General features: G+C 43.8%; 1 protein-coding gene across 1 annotated transcript; it reads left to right on the top strand.

Annotated features, from left to right (window-relative positions):
* Positions 1–1190: 1190 nt before the first annotated feature.
* Positions 1191–15213, top strand: RGCC (regulator of cell cycle). The gene is made up of 5 exons (XM_063335034.1): positions 1191–1344; positions 1518–1697; positions 11551–11658; positions 13185–13247; positions 14848–15213. The coding sequence occupies exons 1-5, from the start codon at positions 1251–1253 to the stop codon at positions 14853–14855; spliced, it is 453 nt and encodes a 150-aa protein (XP_063191104.1). The 5' UTR covers positions 1191–1250; the 3' UTR covers positions 14856–15213.
* Positions 15214–19549: the final 4336 nt, after the last annotated feature.

The raw sequence follows: 19549 nt of genomic DNA, 5'->3' as shown, positions 1-19549 counted from the left end.
GTCCCTTGATCATCTTTGTAGCCCTCCGCTGGACTCTCTCCAGCAGTTCCCTGTCCTTCTTGAACCGGGGGGCCCAGAGCTGGACACAGCACTCCAGATGTGGCCTCAGCAGGGCAGAGTAGAGGGGGAGGATGACCTCCCTTGACCTGCTGGCCACGCTCTTTTTAATGCCCCCCAGGAGACCACAAAGGCACATTGCTGCCTCATGGACAAGTGGTTGTCCACCAGGACTCCCAGGTCTCTCTCTGCAGAGCTGCTCTCCAGCAGGTCAGCCCCTAACCTGTACCAGGGCATGGGGTTATTCCTCCCCAGGTGCAGGACCTTACACTTGCCCTTGTAGTTTTGTGAGATTCCCTCCTCGCAGTGGGCTCTGATGCTCGTTGTACCCTCCACCACCACAAAGCAGTGCAGACACCCCCTCCTGAACCACAAACAGCAAACTGAAATCAGCCAGAAGGTGGGATGGGAGGACGAGGGGCGACAATTCCCACCTGTGGTAGCGGGGAGCTGTTCACAGAATCACAGAATGGTAGGGTCGGAAGGGACCTCTGGAGATCATCCAGTCCACCCCCCCTGCCAGAGCAGGGTTACCTAGAGCAGGTTGCACAGGAACGCGTCCAGGCGGGGTTTGAATGTCTCCAGAGACAGAGACTCCACCACCTCTCTGGGCAGCCTGTGCCAGTGCTCTGCCACCCTCAAAGTCAAGAAGTTCCTTCTCATGTTTAGGTGGAACTTCCTATGCTTACGTTTGTGCCCGTTACCTCTTGTCCTTTTGCCGGGCTCCACTGAAAAGAGCCTGTCCCCATCCTCCTGACACCCACCCTTTAAGTATTTATAAGCGTTGATAAGATCCCCCCTCAGTCATCTTTTTTTCCAGACTGAAGAGACTCAAATCCCTCAGCCTTTCTTCATAAGAGAGGTGTTCCAGCCCCCTAATCATCTTTGTAGCCCTTTGCCGTACCCTTTCCGGCAGTTCCCTCTCCTTCTTGAACCGGGGAGCCCAGAACTGGAGTGTTCAAGGGACTCATGTTGGTCTGCAAACCCCAGCCTCCGGCCGAACATCCCTGCCGGCTCGCAGGCCGTGGGGCTTCCCCCCCGGCCCGGCCCGGCGCACCTGCACCGCCCGCCGGCCCCCCTGGGCGGGCCGGGCCGGGCCGGGCCGTGGTGCCACCTCCTCCTCCCGCCCCCTCCGCCTCAGCCCCCAGCCCGGGCGGGGTATAAGAGGCGGCGGCGGCGGGGCCGGGCCGCCCATGTTGGCGGCAAGAGGCTGGGGCGGCAGCGGTGGTGGGGCACCCCCGCCCGCCGCCATGAAGTCGCCTCAGGCCCAGCGGCCGGCGGGTCAAGGTGGGAGCGGGTGAGGGGGGGGGCGCGGCGGGACCCTTTCCCCTTCCCTCCGCCGGGGTGTGGGTGTGGGCTCGGGATGCTGGGGGAGGGGGCTGCGGCGGGTGTCCCCTCACAGCGCGGGGGGTCCGGAGGGCGGGCAGCGCCCGGCGGGCCCCTCACACTGCGGCCGGCAGGGCTGGGGGAGGACGGCGGCGGGGGCCTGGCGGAGGCGCTGGGGGAGTTCGACGCGGTGCTGGCGGAGTTCTCCTGCCCCGCCGGCCGGCGCCGCTTCCACTACGGCGAGCACCTGGAGCGCATGAAGCGGAGGAGCAGCGCCAGCGTCAGCGACGGCAGCGGCCTCAGCGACTCGGAGAGTGAGTGTCCGTCCATCGGTCCGTCCGGCCGTGCCCGTCTCTGGGGCGGGAGTGGGGTGGGTGGGTGAGGGAGGCTCAAAAGCGGGTGTTAAACCAGCCTGTCCCCCTCCTGCCTGAGAGAGGCAGGCACCCTGTGCGAGGAACCCGTGTTAAAAATAATAATAAATAAATCGCGTTTTATTTGCTTTTTTGGGGGTTGGAAGCGGGACGGATGCGGAGTCTGGCCCCGCTGGGTTTGAACAGCGGGGGAGGGGGGGAAGAAGCCGCAGCAAGGTGGGCTCCTGGGCAGACCAGGCTGAAAAACTGGCCCTAGGTAAAGGTCAGGGCTTCCGCCAGGCTGCTGGAACACCCAGGCATCCCGGTGTTTTAAAAAAATTAAATAATAATAATAAAAAAAATCTCTGGATTTAACGGGGTCCATCCGTTTTATCTCAGTAGCTGAGGGATCAGTTTAGAGACAGTGAACTGAAGTTGTGCTTTCCAGAAGAGGCTGAAACTCACCCAGGCTTCTGGTTTAGTGTTATCACTGTTTTGGAGGTGATAATTTTAAGCTAACTTGTACTGGAGTGTACTAGACGGATAGGAACAGTGCATGCAGAAACTAGTACAAGAAGGGTGGGAAGCCGATACCGACTCATGACCCGCTTTGAGCAAGAAAACATAGAATTGGAACTAAGGTTTTTCTAGTTATCTTGGAAAAAAAGTTTTACCCCTCTTACTTTTTTTTTTTTTGCCAGTCAGGGAGAGAAAACATCTTTTCTCTTCCAGACAGTGAGGTTGGAAACTGCTGTTCTCCTCGGGAGCAGTAGACCCAAGGGCTGCTTTGTCAGAAGTAAGTTCTGCTAAAAACAAACAAGCTATACCTATTTTTTTTTTAGATCCTAAACTGTACAGGAGGTTTTAAGATGCTTATCTGCTTTTCAGTTACTTAAAGTTGCTCCTTTTATTTCTGTTGTGCATTTTCGTAAGTTCAGCAACTTACCATGCAGTTCTGTTGATTTAGCACTAAAACATTAATATAATCTTCCTAGTGCTTAAGCTGTGAGAGCATAGCTTCTCCGTATTATCGGAGCCCTTTATTCCATCATCATGGGCAGGATTAATTTCATTTCATTGACAGGTAACGTTTTAACTGCCCTGAACTTGGATACCTTTCCATGTAGTGCTTTTGAGTTTGATTTTTTTTTCCTGAAGTCAGTGGAGGTATGTGGATCCAGATGCTGCTATGCTGTTTCGTAATGTAGCGCGTGAACCACTCCTTGCAAGTATCTCTTTCCCTCCGAGGGAAGTTTAGAAATGCACACCCAATTTAGGCTGGACACCAGCCTTTTGGATGGCAGAGGGTGCATAAGGTGAGGTCTGCCTTTACTGCATCAGACTAATGAACTATGTGAGCCGTGTTGTAAATCCAAGTCTATTATTAACTGCAGCAATACAGCCCTAGTGTTGCTCTTTCTTGTGCAGTCTTCAGTGTTGTAATATATTAACCTCTCATATACTTTTACCACACATGAGACACTTAGAAAATCTTCATTCCATCAGTTTATCTAGTGAAATAATTTATTGTTGAGAAAGCAAGAAAAAAGCCAAAACAGTATCAAGAACGTTGTCTTCTTGCATGGATAAAGACATCTGTAGTTGCTTAGTATATCTGCTGTGGTTCAGAAAACTTAAATCCTGAACAGAGCTTAAAATAGCTAGCTTGTTTAGGATGGACAGGAAGGGCGTTTTGAGCCAGATGGTGTTCTCTGACAGGGCAGGAGGCCTGGTGAGAAACAACGTGCTCATGCAAATTGGCAGACAAGATCTTCAGGAAGATCTGGGAAATAAAAGTCGGTGTCAGAAATCTGCACTGATTTAGGCTGAAGGCGTTAACAGGATAGCAGGATAGACAGGGTTTGATGGTTCTGTAAAAGTCCTTAAGGATCTTGTAAGAGGAACTTGTCAAGCTCCCAAATCCTGTCCTGTGCTGGGGTTCTTCCCTTGGTGGTGCATCATGTGAAAAGTGACTCTGGAAAAATCAGAAGTCACCAATTTCTGGAAACTGGCATATACTGGATCAGGAGGTGCACTAAGAGTGCTCTGTTGGCGTCCAACAGTGTCAAGCATATGAGGATATGTCTAAGGGAAGGGAAACGGAAAGTTAGCTGGCTCTCCTCATTTCTCAGAACAGGCCCAGTAAAACTCTTATTCCTAAAGGCGTCCTTCGGCGTGGACAACTTCTTATTTTGAAGTTATAGTAGGATTGGAGAGGAGTTGCAGATTTATAAAGAACTCCTTTTATAAAACAGGCTCCAGTGTCTGATGTAATACAGCTACACTCCCAACATCTATTTTAAGAACAGAATACTTACCCAGGCTCTTTTTGTTCAAACTCAGTCTTTTCTTCCCCCTAGGTTCACGTTCCCTTTGGTCTCTATCATTTAGTGCAGATGTAGTGCTGAATTCATGACCTCGCTTTTCCCATGGTAGTGCTTAGGCTAAACATTGCTGCAGGATGAAGGACAAACTGGGCTGAAAGAGCAAGTTCTGACAGCAGGAATCTGTAGCAACCCAACAGAAATTCCAACAATATTATATCTGCAGATAGTTTGAATGATCCTCTTGTTCCTGAAGACTCTTTACGTCTTTGCAAAATCTTGTTATCCAGAGCCAAGACTATTTGAAGTACACTTTGTCATGTATGTACAAAACAGTTCACACTATTATATTTTATCTCTTCTTGTTTGTTGGTTAATCTAAGCGTCCTAACTCATGTGATGTGGCTGAAGGTTAGGCGTAGGTGTCTTTTGGCCACTCCTGCAGTGATGTCTTTTGATTCTAGACTGTAAGGGGGAGGTAACATTTTAAACCATTGCAACTGTTTGTTTCGGGGCCCCTGAATCAGTCTTAAATTCAACTTTACGGGAAGCCGGTGACCTGTGTCAAGTGGTCATACTCAAACAGTACTGTTTTGTAGTATGGTAAGGAAAGACTTGCCTTTCCTGGGACTTCTGCCATGAGGATGAGCCCATTTAATTTAACAGAAGTATTTACAGATTTTTATTGATACACTTAATCCTGGAAATATTGCTTTTAACCCAAAAATCCCCTCTTGAGGGACCTAGCTCCAAAAGTACTACCTGAAATTCTTATATTACATATTTCAGGCTTGTAAGAAAAAAAAAAATAAGAATTTGAAGACATTACTGTGGAAAATGGGCATTATAGTACTTGGCTCTCCCACAACTTGTCCTGTTATTTGACTAAATGATCTTTGGACAAGGCCTGTCTTGGCTGTGGTTAGGCATTGTACCTAACACAATGGACTCTAGACCTTACAGTAATAGAAAGGCTCGCATGTGCAGATGTTTGTGATGATCTTAGTTCTTGGCCCACAAGTATTACATTAACCACAACAGCTGACTAGGTCAGCGCTGGAAATCATGATGCAACTGCTGACTTACTCCAGCAGGCATTCTTGAGTTGCTGGGCTGTGAGTGAGTACCAGTTATGTTTCAACTTGATGTACTCAACCGAATCGAAGTGTAACAGCTTTGTACTTTAGGTTATTAATCGTGCTGAAACTTCTAAGCTGAGGAATACCTTATAGCTCTTTGCAGCATATGTTGGTTGTCATAAAATAGGGTTTGTGTTAAGAGTGCTGTGCTGGCAAAAGTCACTAGTGCAGTTGTAGTTACATTGATGAACTCTTACAGATATCATTTGCTGATGTGCTGGAGGAAGCTTGCAAAGTGCGGACTTGACCATGTACGTTGTATGTCCACTCAGTGCATTGTGCTAGTACAGTACATGGCAATGTCAGGACAGCCTTCCAAGCTTAGGCTTAGGATAATGAATAGAAAGTTGGACTTTGAGAGGTTGTGAAGGGAAGCACTCTTAACAGTTCTTGTGCTAAAGCTATGACACCACCAGAAAGCTAAACGATAATCTGTTGTTGTGCTCTCAGAAGTGTTTCACACTTGTAGTTCCAGATGTGTTTTCGTGAGGCAGGTTCAACTTCCAGCCTCTCTGTTAAAAGCACTGCAAAATAAATGTCTTCATTCAATTCTTGCACTCATACAGCCTGCAGTATATCTTCATAGTTATTTTTGGGAGTGTGTAAATGTTTTCTGACAAATACCTCCTGGCTTTTAAACACAACAAAAGACCTTGAGTGGATCTAGAACTCTTAATTTTATAATTTCAAAATCAAACAGGTGCGGGTCAACTACAGGATTGCGCAGTAGCTGTTAGCACCCAGTGCCTGGTGTAGCGTAAGCATTTGTGGTTATGTGCCATGGATGTCTCTGCGTGGTTGTGCCAATGCCTCCCCTATCTAGAGATGAAGCATAAGCCACTGTTAATACTGCAGCACCCATCCTGAAAAGCCTGCTTGCATTTGCAATCTTTTATAGAGAAGGTGCAGAAAAAGGCAAAAGAAATGATTGAAGAAATAAAATAGTTTCCGAATGACTAAATAGACTGGGACTGTCAGCCCAAAGGAGAGATTGACTTGGGTGGGGACAAGCTAGTCTTCCAGAAAATCCTAAGTGACTTTAGGAAAGTGACTGCTACCTCACCCAGTATGAGGAAATCAAATTAAACCAGCATGTTTCAGAGAAATAAGAGGAGCTATTTCTTCTCATGGTGTATCGTTAAACTGTAAAACATATTGCCTTAAGGCATCGTGGATGATAAAAGTTTACATACTCAAAAAATAACTAGGTAAAATCATGATGGGAGGGACAGGGCCATCGGGGACTGCTGTAGGCTAAGATGCATCTGCTGTCTTAGAAAAAGTATTGATCTGTGCATCACTAGAACCTGGTAGAGTTTATCTGGGAACTATCAGTTCTGTGGCAGCACCACTCTTAAACTCTTCTATGGGCATCTGCTATGAGATATGTGATAGATGAGCAGCAAAGATGGTCTTAACAGCAAATCCCAGTATTACATGATGAAGAGGAGAATATTTTAAGGAGGTAGACTGTTACTGCAAACTTCTAATGGCCTGTCTCTATCCAGAAGGCAATACAATATTTATAAAGAAAAAATGAAGTGAGACTCATGGAGAAATTACCTTTTATTAAATCATCTGAGAAATAATGTTTTATTAAATTACTGATACATTCGAAAGGAAGAAAACCCAGAAGTTTCAGGTGCGTAGGCTTCTCTCCTGGTATTTCAATTTAATGAGAAATGTGCTTTTTTGTAAGAGTTCCTGTTCTTACCTCTCCAGCATACCTGTTTCTCTTACACTTTAGAAGGGAAGCATTAATAAAGGGGAAGGTTGGAGTTGGAAACGCCGCCTCACAGGTAAGTGTGGTGGGGGAGTGGAAAGGTAGGCTTTGTATATGATGAGAAGGCACGCTTGTATATCTGAATTTCAGGCTTCCTAGCTAACTTCCTTTTAACTATGTGATTTGAAATCTTTTAAATCATGAAGCCTAGACATATAGAAGATAGTGAAAAGGTGTGATTTTTGTGTCAGTGTTGAAACAGATGTTTGTTAGCTTGGCAAAAACAAAAAAAACCACCCAACTAACGCAGCCGAGTATAACTGTGATTATGATAAAAAGAAACACTATCCTTGAGGGCTGCAACATATGTATTGTGAAACAAGCTCTTTGCATCATGAATGTTTCTTGCTTCTACTGTTGGCATTAGAAATTCCTGATTTTATCTTGTTTATTATTTTAACAAGTAGGCTATGTTCTCCCTAGGAATGAGTTGTGCAGTCTGTTCATTAAATGCTGAACTATTGTTTTATAATAAATCTATGGCTTGTAGAGGCTTACGTGGAATTTTAAAGCTCCTCTCTGAAAAATTTTGAGATGTGATTTATTTTTTCCTCTAAAAACTTTCTCCACTGAAAACTGCAGTAAAAATTTTACCCACTCTAGTGCTCTTTAAAATTGTATCCTGAACTATGGTACTAGAAAGAGCATAATATTAAAGAAGTCAGACAGCTGAACTCTTCCATTGTCTGTTTTAAAATGAAAAGTTTGAGGTTTTCCTCCTTCAGTTATTACTGCCCAGAACCTTTCAATTACTCATTTCATGGGGACATTCTATATTTACATGGTATTGCCATGGTTTTTCTTTGTGGTTTAACCATATAGTGGAACAGCAAAGGTCAATACTAACTACAGATTACTTTGCCAAAGTAAAATACACCTATATTTATTCCAAACCCCTAATTTTGCAGCTACTGGCTTAGTTTGACTCACGTAAATCAACTCAGCAGCTTAACTCTCAGTTTTTAAGGCCCTTTTTTAAAGAGATAGTTTGAGTGTTTTGTTAAAATAGCTAAAGGGGCATAGTCTATATATGCACACAGGCAGTAGAATGAAGATACCAAGTGAAAAAATAAGTAATGGATGATAGATGAACTTGTGTGGCGGTGTGTGAGAGGGGCTGGATGAGGAAGGACAGCAGTGATGAGAGATCCTTGGCATCAGCCTCTGGCTATTGAATTGCAGGGGATGTTGCGTTTGTGTGGCAGCGGAAATCTTCCAAGGGCCATTATTGGAGGTGAATGAGCAAATCTTGGCTGTGGCAGCTGGTAGAAAGCAAGGACTAATGCGTCCTTTTCCCAGAGCTTTCTGCCCTACAGCCACACTTTGCCAAAGCAGATATTTTTGTGCGATGGGTATCGCAAGTATGTTTTTTTAACAGCACATCGTTTTCGGCAGTTATAATGACCTTGATGGTGGAGTCAATGCATTCCTCCTCCCATCACCAGAATTTCTGCTGCTTGGTGGCCACAGCCAGTAGCTACAGTATGTTTTTGCTTTTTGAGAAAGATAAATGTTGATATTTTCCTGAAAATATTAATTTTACAATCCATCAGAAGATGACACTGTTTTGCAAAAACATTTCACCTTTTGAAACTGGAAAAAAAACCTTCAGATATTTAAAGCAACAGTTCTGTCTTATTTTCTCTTTGCCTGGTTGTAAATATTTCCCAGCATAAGGCTTGTGGAAGCCAGTATGAAATAATGTTTTTTTGGTCTCTGTACATTGCGAGGTGAGTGGTCAGTACTTTCAACTGCTTATAGAAGTATGGAGAGAAAAACCACAAAAAGAATCAAAGGTGACTGCTAGCTCGGATATGTACATGGATATGAATAAAAAGAATTGTGTGAATAGTTTGTGGCCAATTTAAGTGGCTTATTAAAGCTTTCGTAATTTGAGTTGCCCTCACAAGCATTCACAAAAAGAACACTTTATTCCAGCTATATATAAGAGCAACTGGAGCTTTAGATTTGGTGTACGGGGATTGGTTTGTAATACACATTCCCAGCGTCACTGCACTTAGTGTCTGCATACTAGTAGCATAGACACCACATTAGAAGTACGCTCTGTTTTGTAGCCGTTGTTCCCTGGATTATTTTTTTTTATTAATTCAACTAGCTCTAAAGCCTTTAAAATATGAAATCATTTGGAAGTTCTCGCTTTGCTGTTTTCAAATACACTGCCTGGAAAGTGTTCTGTCTTTTGATGGTCTGTTCCGTCAGTGTTTCAGTGAGTTGTAGTCTTGGCTACAGGTCTGTTTGTGTGAGGCATTACGAGATACTTGGCTTTTTTGTGGTGGTAGGGGCTTTCTTCTGAACAGCTGGAATTTTCCATTCTGAATTTCATGGTCACTGGGATTTGTATCTTGGCTGGAAAGAAATGTGGTTTTAGTTGAAATTTGGTCTATAAACTGGAACTTTATCATCCCTTTAGTTGTTATTTCACTCCATTAATGTACAGGGTTTGTACTGTGTAGCACAACACTGGTGACACATCACTGCAGAACAGTGTCAGATTTTTTTTACCCCTTTAGGTTGTTTTTTTGGGAGCTACTTTTAAAATGGCTTATTTTCCCATTTTTCTATCTAAAACTATCTCAATTCTGCATTGTATTCCTCAAATCTTTCTAATATCTGAAGTTTTAATTAGGCTGGGTTTGATCTGCTCAGGTTTAGAGAGGAGAACAGGCACTTAAGAGTGAAGATTAAAAAAAAAAAAAACAACAAACAAACACACAAACAAAAACTAGTATGGAGAAGCATACCACCCTTTCTGAACAAGAAATACCAACTGGTGGCTGATTTGGGCAAGCAGTAGTCCCAGGTAACAGGTGTCACTCACATCATCGCTCATGTTCGCACAGAGCTGCAGGTAGCATGTGCATATGCTGGAAGAGGTTGCCAGGTGATGGTGGAGCAAACTGAAAGACCCCACTACGGTGGGTCACCATGCTTGTGAAAGAGGAAAATATTCTGGGGTGAAGCTTGTAGCACAAGCTTCTTCAGTGTGTGTTGCAGCAGAGGTAGGCTTGGAAGCTAGCGCAGAAGAAACAAATAGACAGCTGAGGAAACATCTGACAGGCTTAGATGCAGTTGTCCTGCCTGGCCTGATTTCACACTGTACCTGTATACTCCTGTGGAAGGTGGGTTTATGCTGGTGAGGGCTCCAGGCTAGAGGAGATGAGGTGTGTAGACACATGCTCTTCTTCCCAAAGATAGGAGGAACTTACGGTAGAGGAGTGGTCAGCTGGGGGATGGTCCCTGTTTGATATCTGCAGACATCATGGTGATGTTCAGTGAAGGTGCAGATGTGCAGATCTTGGTAAGGTGAGCTGTGGTCCTGTCCCCTTTTTGCTAATTCAGCAACATACCTGAGGCAGTCATCTCCTGGCACAGCACATGGGACGGGTGTCCAAGGAAGTGTGACAATTCTGACTTGGATGGCCTTAATGCAGTGTAACCACCTCCTATGCTGGGGCTCCAAGGACAAATGCTACATGTGCTGCAGGTAGGCAACATTGCTGCCCTCAATGATAGCAGTGGTAGTCACCACGCTGTATAATGAGACGTACATTTATTTTCCTAGGACATGTGACAAATCTCCTACCTTAAATGGAGACTGTTGCCATGTTCATATTACAACGGTTTCTTTTTGTAGAACTACAGTTTTCAGGTCACTGGCTCAAAACTGCAGGAACCAGTGGTTTTAGTGTCTCCAACACAATGACAATTCCTCCTTCCAGTGGAGCCATGACTAATACTTTGTGAGCACTGTGCATCATGGAACTCTCTCTTTATGAAAAGAGAAAAAATAAAGATCATTTTATTGAAAGTTAAGGCCTTGTCTAAAATCCAAGAACATCAGAACAGTATTGGAACCTTTCCTGTTGCTTTCCATGGCGTATAAAAGCTTTCTTTGAAAGACCACCTAAAATAAGATTGCAGAACATCTTGTGTACAGATTTACTGCTTTGTGAACTCCAGAGAGTTACAGAATAAAAGAAAATTAAAAGATGCTGTACAGGTTCTCTAGAACACAAGACTGAAGCAGCAGAGTATGGAGAAATGGGTGAGTTTGCTTCAGGGATGAAGACAGTGCTGAATATCTTCTCTGTTCTGGGGGACTGTCTTTGTCCTGGAGCTCTTTATACAGCTTTTAAAATAGCTTTTGAAAAATTCAGGTAATTTCTCAAACTAATTTGAATTTCAAACTAATTCAGAATTTCCCAGAATATTGTGAATTGAGCCAGTCCTACTAGGCCTAATGTAGTGGGTGTGGGATGATTGCCATTCCTGCAGTATTTTCCAAGTGATGCTGATTCCAGGGGAAGCTGACGCTTCCCTTACTGGGGGGGGTGTGAGGATTTGGTCTAGGGCTGCTTGCTTTTTAACAGTAGGTGTTGTAACAGCCTTCACACGATAGATGATTTATTTGTCCCTCTGGCTTTAAAGTCCGTAAATTTGAGTTCTACAGATGTTGAAGCCAATGTAGGAAATGTCCCATTTCTCTCTTTTTAATTGTATTGCAAAATAGCAGAAAGTGTTAATTTTACTTTAATATAACTTTTTTACAGGTGCAGATTCACTCTACAGAAATAGTTTCAGTCTCAGTGATGAAAAGCTTAACTCTCCAACTGCATCTACGCCAAGCTTGCCATCTCCATCAGTAACTCCATGTAAAGGTAAACTTAATTTTAACTATTGGCATTTCTTCCTAATTCTCAGCTCTCTAGGCTTCTTTCTGTGAGCCAGGATTCGCATGTGTGCATTGACTTCTTTTTTTATAAAAATGACAAGAAAACTAAGAATTACTGTTAAGCACACTGCAGATCTAAGTATTATTGTCTTGATTATAAATAGAAGTAGCACAATGCACCCACACTTCTTTGCAGGTGACCTGGCAACTCTTTTGATTCTGAAACACCAAGCTAAAGAAAATAACTTTTTTTTTTTTGGTTGATGAGGAATCATGGTACAACTTACAGCATATTTCACTTAAAAGAAAAAACAAGTTAAGAATTAACTTAAGCAACTAAGTAACTTAAGTGTCCTGTCTATATACAGAAATATTTAGCCTGAATGCAGGGGTGCGGTAGGTGACTTCTCCAAAACCATATGCTCCCATTGAAGTTAACACAGTTAGTGGGGTCCATATAAACCCTGCACTGCTGATACAAGCATGTACTAGTAATTCCTTCCTCCTTTGTACCTTTGCTGTTTCAGAGTGGCTTCTGTCTTGCAGCTGATCTAATTCCTCAGGAGCTTGTTTCATTTAGTTTAACTTAGATTAACTTTGGTGTAGATGTATAAATAAATGAACAGATATACCTAGACACTACATGGTACTTTCATTCCAACTAGTCTTCTCAGATGCATGCTCAAGAGCTTTTCACACTTTCCTGTCGCTTCCACATTGACCAGTCACAAAAAAGTAAAATGCCTTTTCTTTTTTCTCATTAGCATGATACTAGGGAGAAATGATGAGTAATAGTTAATAAGAAGTAGCAAAAAAAAAAAAGTTCAGTTAAACTGGCAGGAAGCACTTGTCAAGGAATTACACTAAAGGTCAAGATGCTCTTCCTGATGAGAAGACAAAAAGACAGAAATAGAGTTGGAACCAGCTTGGAATAGACCGCAGAAATGCGATAAGGGAGCCACTGGCAGTAAAACTAGATTGAATGGAACCAGTGGTGTTCTCAGGAGTGGGAATTTAGGTGGATGTGCGGATCCAAATTTATAGTGTATGGACCAAGATCAAAGGATCTGACATCAGAGCAAACCAGTGATACCGGGATGATTTAAGAGGGTTAGGTTTGGGTAGGACTGGGAGCTAACTGGGTGGGGTTTGATTAGGGCCATGAATGCAATATCTGAATACATGCGATAAGGACTCCCACAGTAGCAAGGACATGAATTAGTTGACATAGCTTTTTTTCTCCACTTCAGCCTCTGCTTTTTAAGGAAACTGAACAAGAGGATTGCTTTGCCTCTGACAAACAGTAAAAACTAGACTTTTAATTCAGTCTCCCCTGCTTTCTAAGAGTGCATTTGGACATTGCAGCAACCTTATCGCACTTACCTGAAACCAATCCACGGCACCTTTGATACCACTGAAAGTGATCTGGGGGGATTGTGTGGTTCCAGTGGTTCTTTTGGCCAGAGAAATATGGCATGGCTGAGCAGTATTTAACTGTTTCTTATTTTACAGCAAAGCTCGGAGACACAAAAGAACTGGAAGACTTCATTGCTGATCTTGACAGAACACTAGCAAGTAAGTAGATTTTTGTTAGTAGGCTGCATCTCACTTGGTAGCAATCGTTTTATATAATGTGGCTTCATTTTAATTTGCTAGACTAGACCTATGGATCATTCGGTGGATAAAAAGGTAAAATAGACTAAATTCTAGTCTTTGCCTGAATGTCCGAGGTATGCAGTTTAGTTTGTGTGACAAAGGCTGTACTCAGTGAACTCTGGTCCCCACCTCTGAGGCAGCTGCAATTCACCCCTCCCTGACAGCATATAGATCAAGTAAACATCACTTGCTTAAATGCTCAAAACTCAGCTAAAACATGGGGGTTTGTTTCTTCATTGTAAATCTGAGTAACTGTAGGGGAGGGAAACCTTTTTATTCTAGAATTTGATTTATGAAAGAATTAAGGAGCAGCCATCTGTATCTATAGACTTAGATTAAATGTCAAAATCTTGTTTGTGCTTGTCTTTACCAGGAACGGAACTTAGATCACATTTTCTGTCACTATCTAGAAATTGTATTTTCCAGTTATGGTACTAGGTTCTTCATTATGATTTTTAAAGAAAACCAACAAGAACAAAAAAAAAATCCACCCTCCTATCTCCAACCACGTACTCTGCCTATTCTTTCTGCTTCTTCCTGTGCTGTTATGGACATGATACATTTTTTGTGGTATGGAACCAGACTATAGAGCCCAAAACAACAAATTCTAGGACTAGACCTAAATAGCTGCATGAACAAAACTCCCCTAATAAACTATGAACTGAGAGTTTCTTGTATTCATTAGGTGTTTTCCCTTCCCTCTACTTCTTGAAGCCTTGGCCATCTGCCTTGGACTTAAGACAGCTGCCCTTATGAGCTTCCTACTTCCCTGTCATCTTACTTGTGGCTTAATCCTGGTTTCACTTCTCTTACTTAAAATATATTTCTAGTTTCCTGACTTCTGTCGTGGATGTATGCTTGAGCCAACTCCATCTTTACCACTGAAACCTAATTGACTGCCCTTCTGAAAAACCTTCTGAGTTTTTGAAGGTTTGTGTAGAGCAAGGAAACCCCAAACCAGCAAATATGGTCACAAATATACGTTGCTGTATCTTGCACAGCGCGACTGCATATGGTATATAGGTTTCATTGTCCCCTTGCAAGGTACATTGAAGGTGAGGGTGCCACCTGCTGTGGTGGGTTTGAGGGTTTTTGTTGGTTTTGGGTTTTGTTTTTTTTTTTTTTAACCTGACTAAGCAAATCTCTAGTGATTTCAGCAGAGTCTCATTTATAGAGTGCCATTTGTCTTGCAGTGATACACTATCACACAGTCTGAAGAAAATGTCCAACTGCCATCTGATATTTTATCATCATGTTTTTAAGGAGTTGTATTTATATGCTTGAGGTTACACAGAACTCTGTACAGGTGCCTTTTCAAGCCTAATGCACTCGTTAGAACAGTAGTTGCCTTAATTTTTTACACACTAACCTTTTGGCTCTCATATTAATTTAAAAAGGCATAATTTTGGCCTGTCGGGCAGTCTAGCATGCTGGGCATAGATGGGGTGTCTGGTATTTCAACAACATGCGATCTTATTTAATATAGAACTCAATGATCTTCCTTGTTTTGTATTTCCAGGTATGTGAAATGAATCTTTGGCATTGTACTTGCCTATGAATGTCATCTGAAGGATAAGTGACATCACTCACCGAGAACTGCTGCCCTTGTCTGATAACTGTGCTACCCCAGATATTCACCTTCTGAACATAACCTTTGTCAAATCCTATAAGTATTTAGCTGGCAACATCAGTTTTGTTCCTTTGCAGCAGATGGAATAGGATAACTTAAGTGTTGCAGCTGTATTTTGCTTTAAACTATAGCTTGGATTTTAATTTAAAGTTGCTTTTATGAAAATATATTTGTAATTTTATATAGTTGAGAACTTTTAATGCTTTTTTTCCATTATAATATATTTTTGTATGCAAATAAACCCTGAACCTGGAATCTGGATGTCTGAAAGTTTCATACGAACACGTGAACTCTGAAGCATAAGTACAAATTAAGCTCTTATTGAAAACATCAAGCTTTAAAATATCTGATAAGGATGTATTTCCTGTTAGGCAAAATGTGTTATGCTGGCTTCACGTGGAACTTAATATTTTTCTTTTCAGGTTGCTTAAATAGGAGAATTTTGTACTACGTAAAAATAATACAGTCAGGAAAATAATAAAATTAATTGGTCAAACTGTTACTTCAGACTTGCTTTAATACAAATGAAATAACACTGACTTAGTACAGATTTGAACAGTAACATCTATTTCAAACCTTAGGTAAAAGCTGGCTTGAAAATTCATTCATTCTACGTATGAAGTACGAGTTGGGAGGTCAGACATTTAGGCCCATGGGTTTAAAGGTGTGGAGATCCTCTAGCACCAAGAAAACACTTGTCTGGATGTTTCTGATACCAGCCCTTTGAGTCCGGCAGCCTACCACTATGAAAAGACTTCCTGGCTATTGGTGTTACGCTGAAAGAGTGGAAGGTGAACCTGTGTTTTTACAAGGAACCTGATTCTTTCCGTGTGCATCAGCTGCTGGAGATGTCATTGTGGGAGCTCTCCTCCAGCTGCTGCAGGCATTACACTCGGTTCTGCTGCCTGAGCTGCTTATGCAATGGCTCTCTAATCTGTTCAGACCAAGTCAGCTGGGCTTGTTTAAACTCCAGGTCTTCTTTTGACCAAAGCCGGGCCAGTGGGCAGTTACATAAGTGGTCTGGATGTTGTGCCTCCTTGGTCTGTTGTCTTTGCTGAGCCCATGGCACGGTGACCACCCAATTGCTTAGGGCCCTTAAACCATGGACTTGGACCCATCTTCTGCAGCTAGGGGAAAGTCTACTGTGTATTTGCTGATGGGAACACCATGAGGATGACGGAAATCCATCTCCCTGCTTTGGATTTTCAAAAAAAATTGACCAAAACATTTGGGTCTTGTTAAACATCATATGACTTTTCCAGTTTTAGTCATTGGTAAGAAAACGTAATTCTGAACCAGGTACATCTTAATCAGTCTGAAACAACCTTGAGGTGGTTGTGTGGGGTTTTTTTTTCCTCCTTTCAGGTAGAAGGGCAATGTAAGGTGGTGGAGTATTTTTCTGAAGAGGAAAAACTGCCTTCAAGGTCTTACGAGGAGCAGCTGAGGGAGTTGGGGATGTTTATCCTGGAGAAAAGGAGGCTGAGGGGAGGCTTTATTGTGCTCTACAACTACCTGAAAGGAGTTGTAGAGAGGTGGGGGTCGGTCTCCTCTCCCAAGTAACAGGCAATAGGACAACAGGAAATGGCCTCAAGTTGCGCCAGGGGAGATTTAGATTGGATATTAGGAAAAATTTCTACACCGAAAGCATTGTCAAGCATTGGAACAGGCTGCCCAGGGAAGTGTTGGAATCGTCATCCCTGGAGGTATTTAAAAGACGGGCAGATGTTGTGCTTAGAGATATGGTTTAGTGATGGTTTTTGTCAGAGTTAGGTTGATGGTTGGACTCGATGACCTGAAAGGTCCCTTCCAACCTTGGCGATTCTATGATTCTAATGTTTCTTACCCCAGGTTTGGGGGTAAATTGTCTCTTTAAACAGAAAAGGAGTGAACTGATTCAGGAGGGTGAAGTTTTGTGGTGCTCTAGGTGAACTCTAAAGTCTGTGAAGGAAGGTGGTACGGCTCAAGTACAAGACAGTAATGAGCTTCTGCATGCTTTTGGACCTTCTCGGAGGCTCCTGCGCAGCAGGAAACCCATTTTGAGCCGCAAGGTAGGCTTGCCCTGGCAAAGCCAGAGCATTACGGAAAGTCACTGCTGCTAGATGATAAACACAGAGGAGAAAATCCTCCTTTTTTGGCTGCCTCTGTGAAAATGAGAGGGGGGCCTGGCCCTTCTCCCTGGTCCCAGACGCGAAGGGATATGTTGGTGTGCAAAGCCAGGGAGGGGGATTCCTTTGGCTGGCGTCGGATTTGCTGTGACGTGGGGAGGGAGGGAGGGACATCGTGCCTTTCAGCAGGAACAGAGGGAAGAGGAACCAGGAGAGCGGAGCCAAGCTCACGCTTTTCTTTTAAGAAGCGTCATTAGTGTAAGGTATGTTTTTAAAGTTGCTTGAATAGCAGCAGCAGCAGTTTGGGCCGGATTTCTGCATTTTAATGCTCTTCAGTAGGGTGAGCGATGGAGTGGTGGTGAATGACGGATGTTACTGTCCTGAAGGCAGAATACCCCAACTAAGCATGTGTTAAATAAGCCAAGAGTTTCAGAGGAGGCCACCCCAAGCGATGGCGAGGTACGGGGGAGATGGACAGCTGTTTGCTCCTCTGTTCCTCAGATGGGATTGTTTGAGGTATTGGGTGTCAGTTTTTCCACTTTCCCTCTGCACGTGCAGTTGTTGCTTGATCCCGCCAAACACTCTGGGCCTATTGGAGATGGGAGGTGCACAGGCAAGCTGTTGAATTTTGCATTTTGTGTTTTTTATGCGTGTGCTTCCACAACCATCTCTGGAGGATCCAGCATGTCCGGAGCATCAAGACACATATGGCTCCAGCCTTGGCAGAGACAGGCGTCTCCTTGCAGCCAAAGGGTGTCACAGAAGTCTCACAAGCCTGGTGGGGGTTGGTGCTGCTCTCCCATCCTTGGCTTGAACCACCTCAATGGGTTTGGGCTAATTCTCTCAGGTGCCATGGGGAGTGGGATGGTGATGGAGCCTGAGCCGCGTCGTCCCCCCAGTGCAGTGTGGGCAGCATCCTTTGGCAGCTGCCGACGTCCTCATCCATGGAAGTCCTTTGCTTTGGTGGGTGTGAGTCAGAGCCCAAGGCAACAGAGGTGGTTTTGTCTTAATTCATTATCGCAGCACACCTGCGCCAGGCAGAGAGGGGACACGCACACAAACAAGGCTCGTGCAACTTTGGGAGTTGGACTCGGTGATCCTTATGGGTCCCTTCCAACTTGAGACATTCTGTGATTCTATAATCAGTACTTAAAGTTGGATGTCTCCCTTTATAGAGTGATATCACCAAATTAGCACAGTGCTTCGGAATGGCAATACTTTGTCCTTACGGACACCCAGTGGTGAAGATTTTTCCAGTATAGGCAAAGGTTTAAAGCAAGGCGTGTTCCTCATTTGGTGTAATGCCAGCTGGGGATGGAGTTGGGGGTTAAGTCACCATCTGTTTGGGTTTTTTAATCTCATTTATGCATGAACAGGTGGAGACTTCTGCTTGCTTATACGGCAGTTCTGGAGATCATCGGCTGCAAAATCTGGGAGTGTCTTTGGTGGAGCTGTTGATCTGAACTCCCTCCCGTTTGTTACGCTCAATTTTGAACATCTTGCTGTGTCAGAAGGAAGGCACTAAAGTAGATGTCATTTCATGGGAGTATGCTTATGATTTAAGTTCATCATCTCATTACATATGGCACTGAAAAATGCATTGCTGAGAAAAGTTCCTGCCATACTCTGGCCCCAGCGAGCATTGCTGGAAGCTGCACTGTCCTTATGGACCAGCCTAGCTTTTTAATTCTTGTTTTGACCTCCCTCTCGTGCTGTGATGCTGAATTTGGATTCAGAAAAGAGTCTCGGCCCTGCTGTGCCAACGCCACGCATCCAGAAATGGAAACGAGGAGCTTAAACTAAGCAGATATGTTGCCGCAACTTAACGTGTGTAAGGTGAGGTGCAACGGTTACTTGCACGTATGCTCTTTACCTATTGTAAATTCAAGGTTAAATGGATTAGTTTAAACCTCCATCACTGCGGCTTGAGCTGATGTGTCTTATCTTGGGTTTGCTATCGACTGCGTGTGTCCTCGGTGCCGTCACCCAGGCTCAGCTGATAGGTGGTAACTCATTAAGCTTGCTAACGTGCTCATTTGTCTGAGCCCTTAATAAGGGAGAGAAGAGACAAAGGAGGGACTTCTTTTCTTTTTTCCTGGCTGCGTGTGTGTCCGTAGCCACTACCGATGCACTGACAGCCGGGGGAGTTTTTGGGAGGGAGGAAAACAGTTGCATTGGCGGTGATGGAACTTGCTTATAGGGAAGGGCTCAACCCTGACGGCTCCTACAGCCTGTTGTCCCAACGCCTTCCCCCCGGCTCCTTTGTTGCTGGTATTTGCTTTGCAGTACACGATGGGCGTGGAACTGATTTTCAGCAGGGTTTCCTGATGGGAAGGGTCAGAGAGGGGACAAGAAACTGTGTTCACAGCTTCACAGATTTGTTTAAGCCTTGGGTTCGGTAGTGGATGCTTGCAAAGAGAAAACCCACACAGGGCACTTCTGCCTGCTGGGAAACGTTTGTGTCTGCAAACACGGAATATTTTTTT

This window comes from Chroicocephalus ridibundus, chromosome 1, assembly GCF_963924245.1.
Source record: "Chroicocephalus ridibundus chromosome 1, bChrRid1.1, whole genome shotgun sequence".
Classification (NCBI taxonomy): domain Eukaryota; kingdom Metazoa; phylum Chordata; class Aves; order Charadriiformes; family Laridae; genus Chroicocephalus; species Chroicocephalus ridibundus.
The sequence above is the reverse complement of the archived record's forward strand: the minus strand, read 5'-3'. Positions and strand labels throughout refer to the sequence as shown.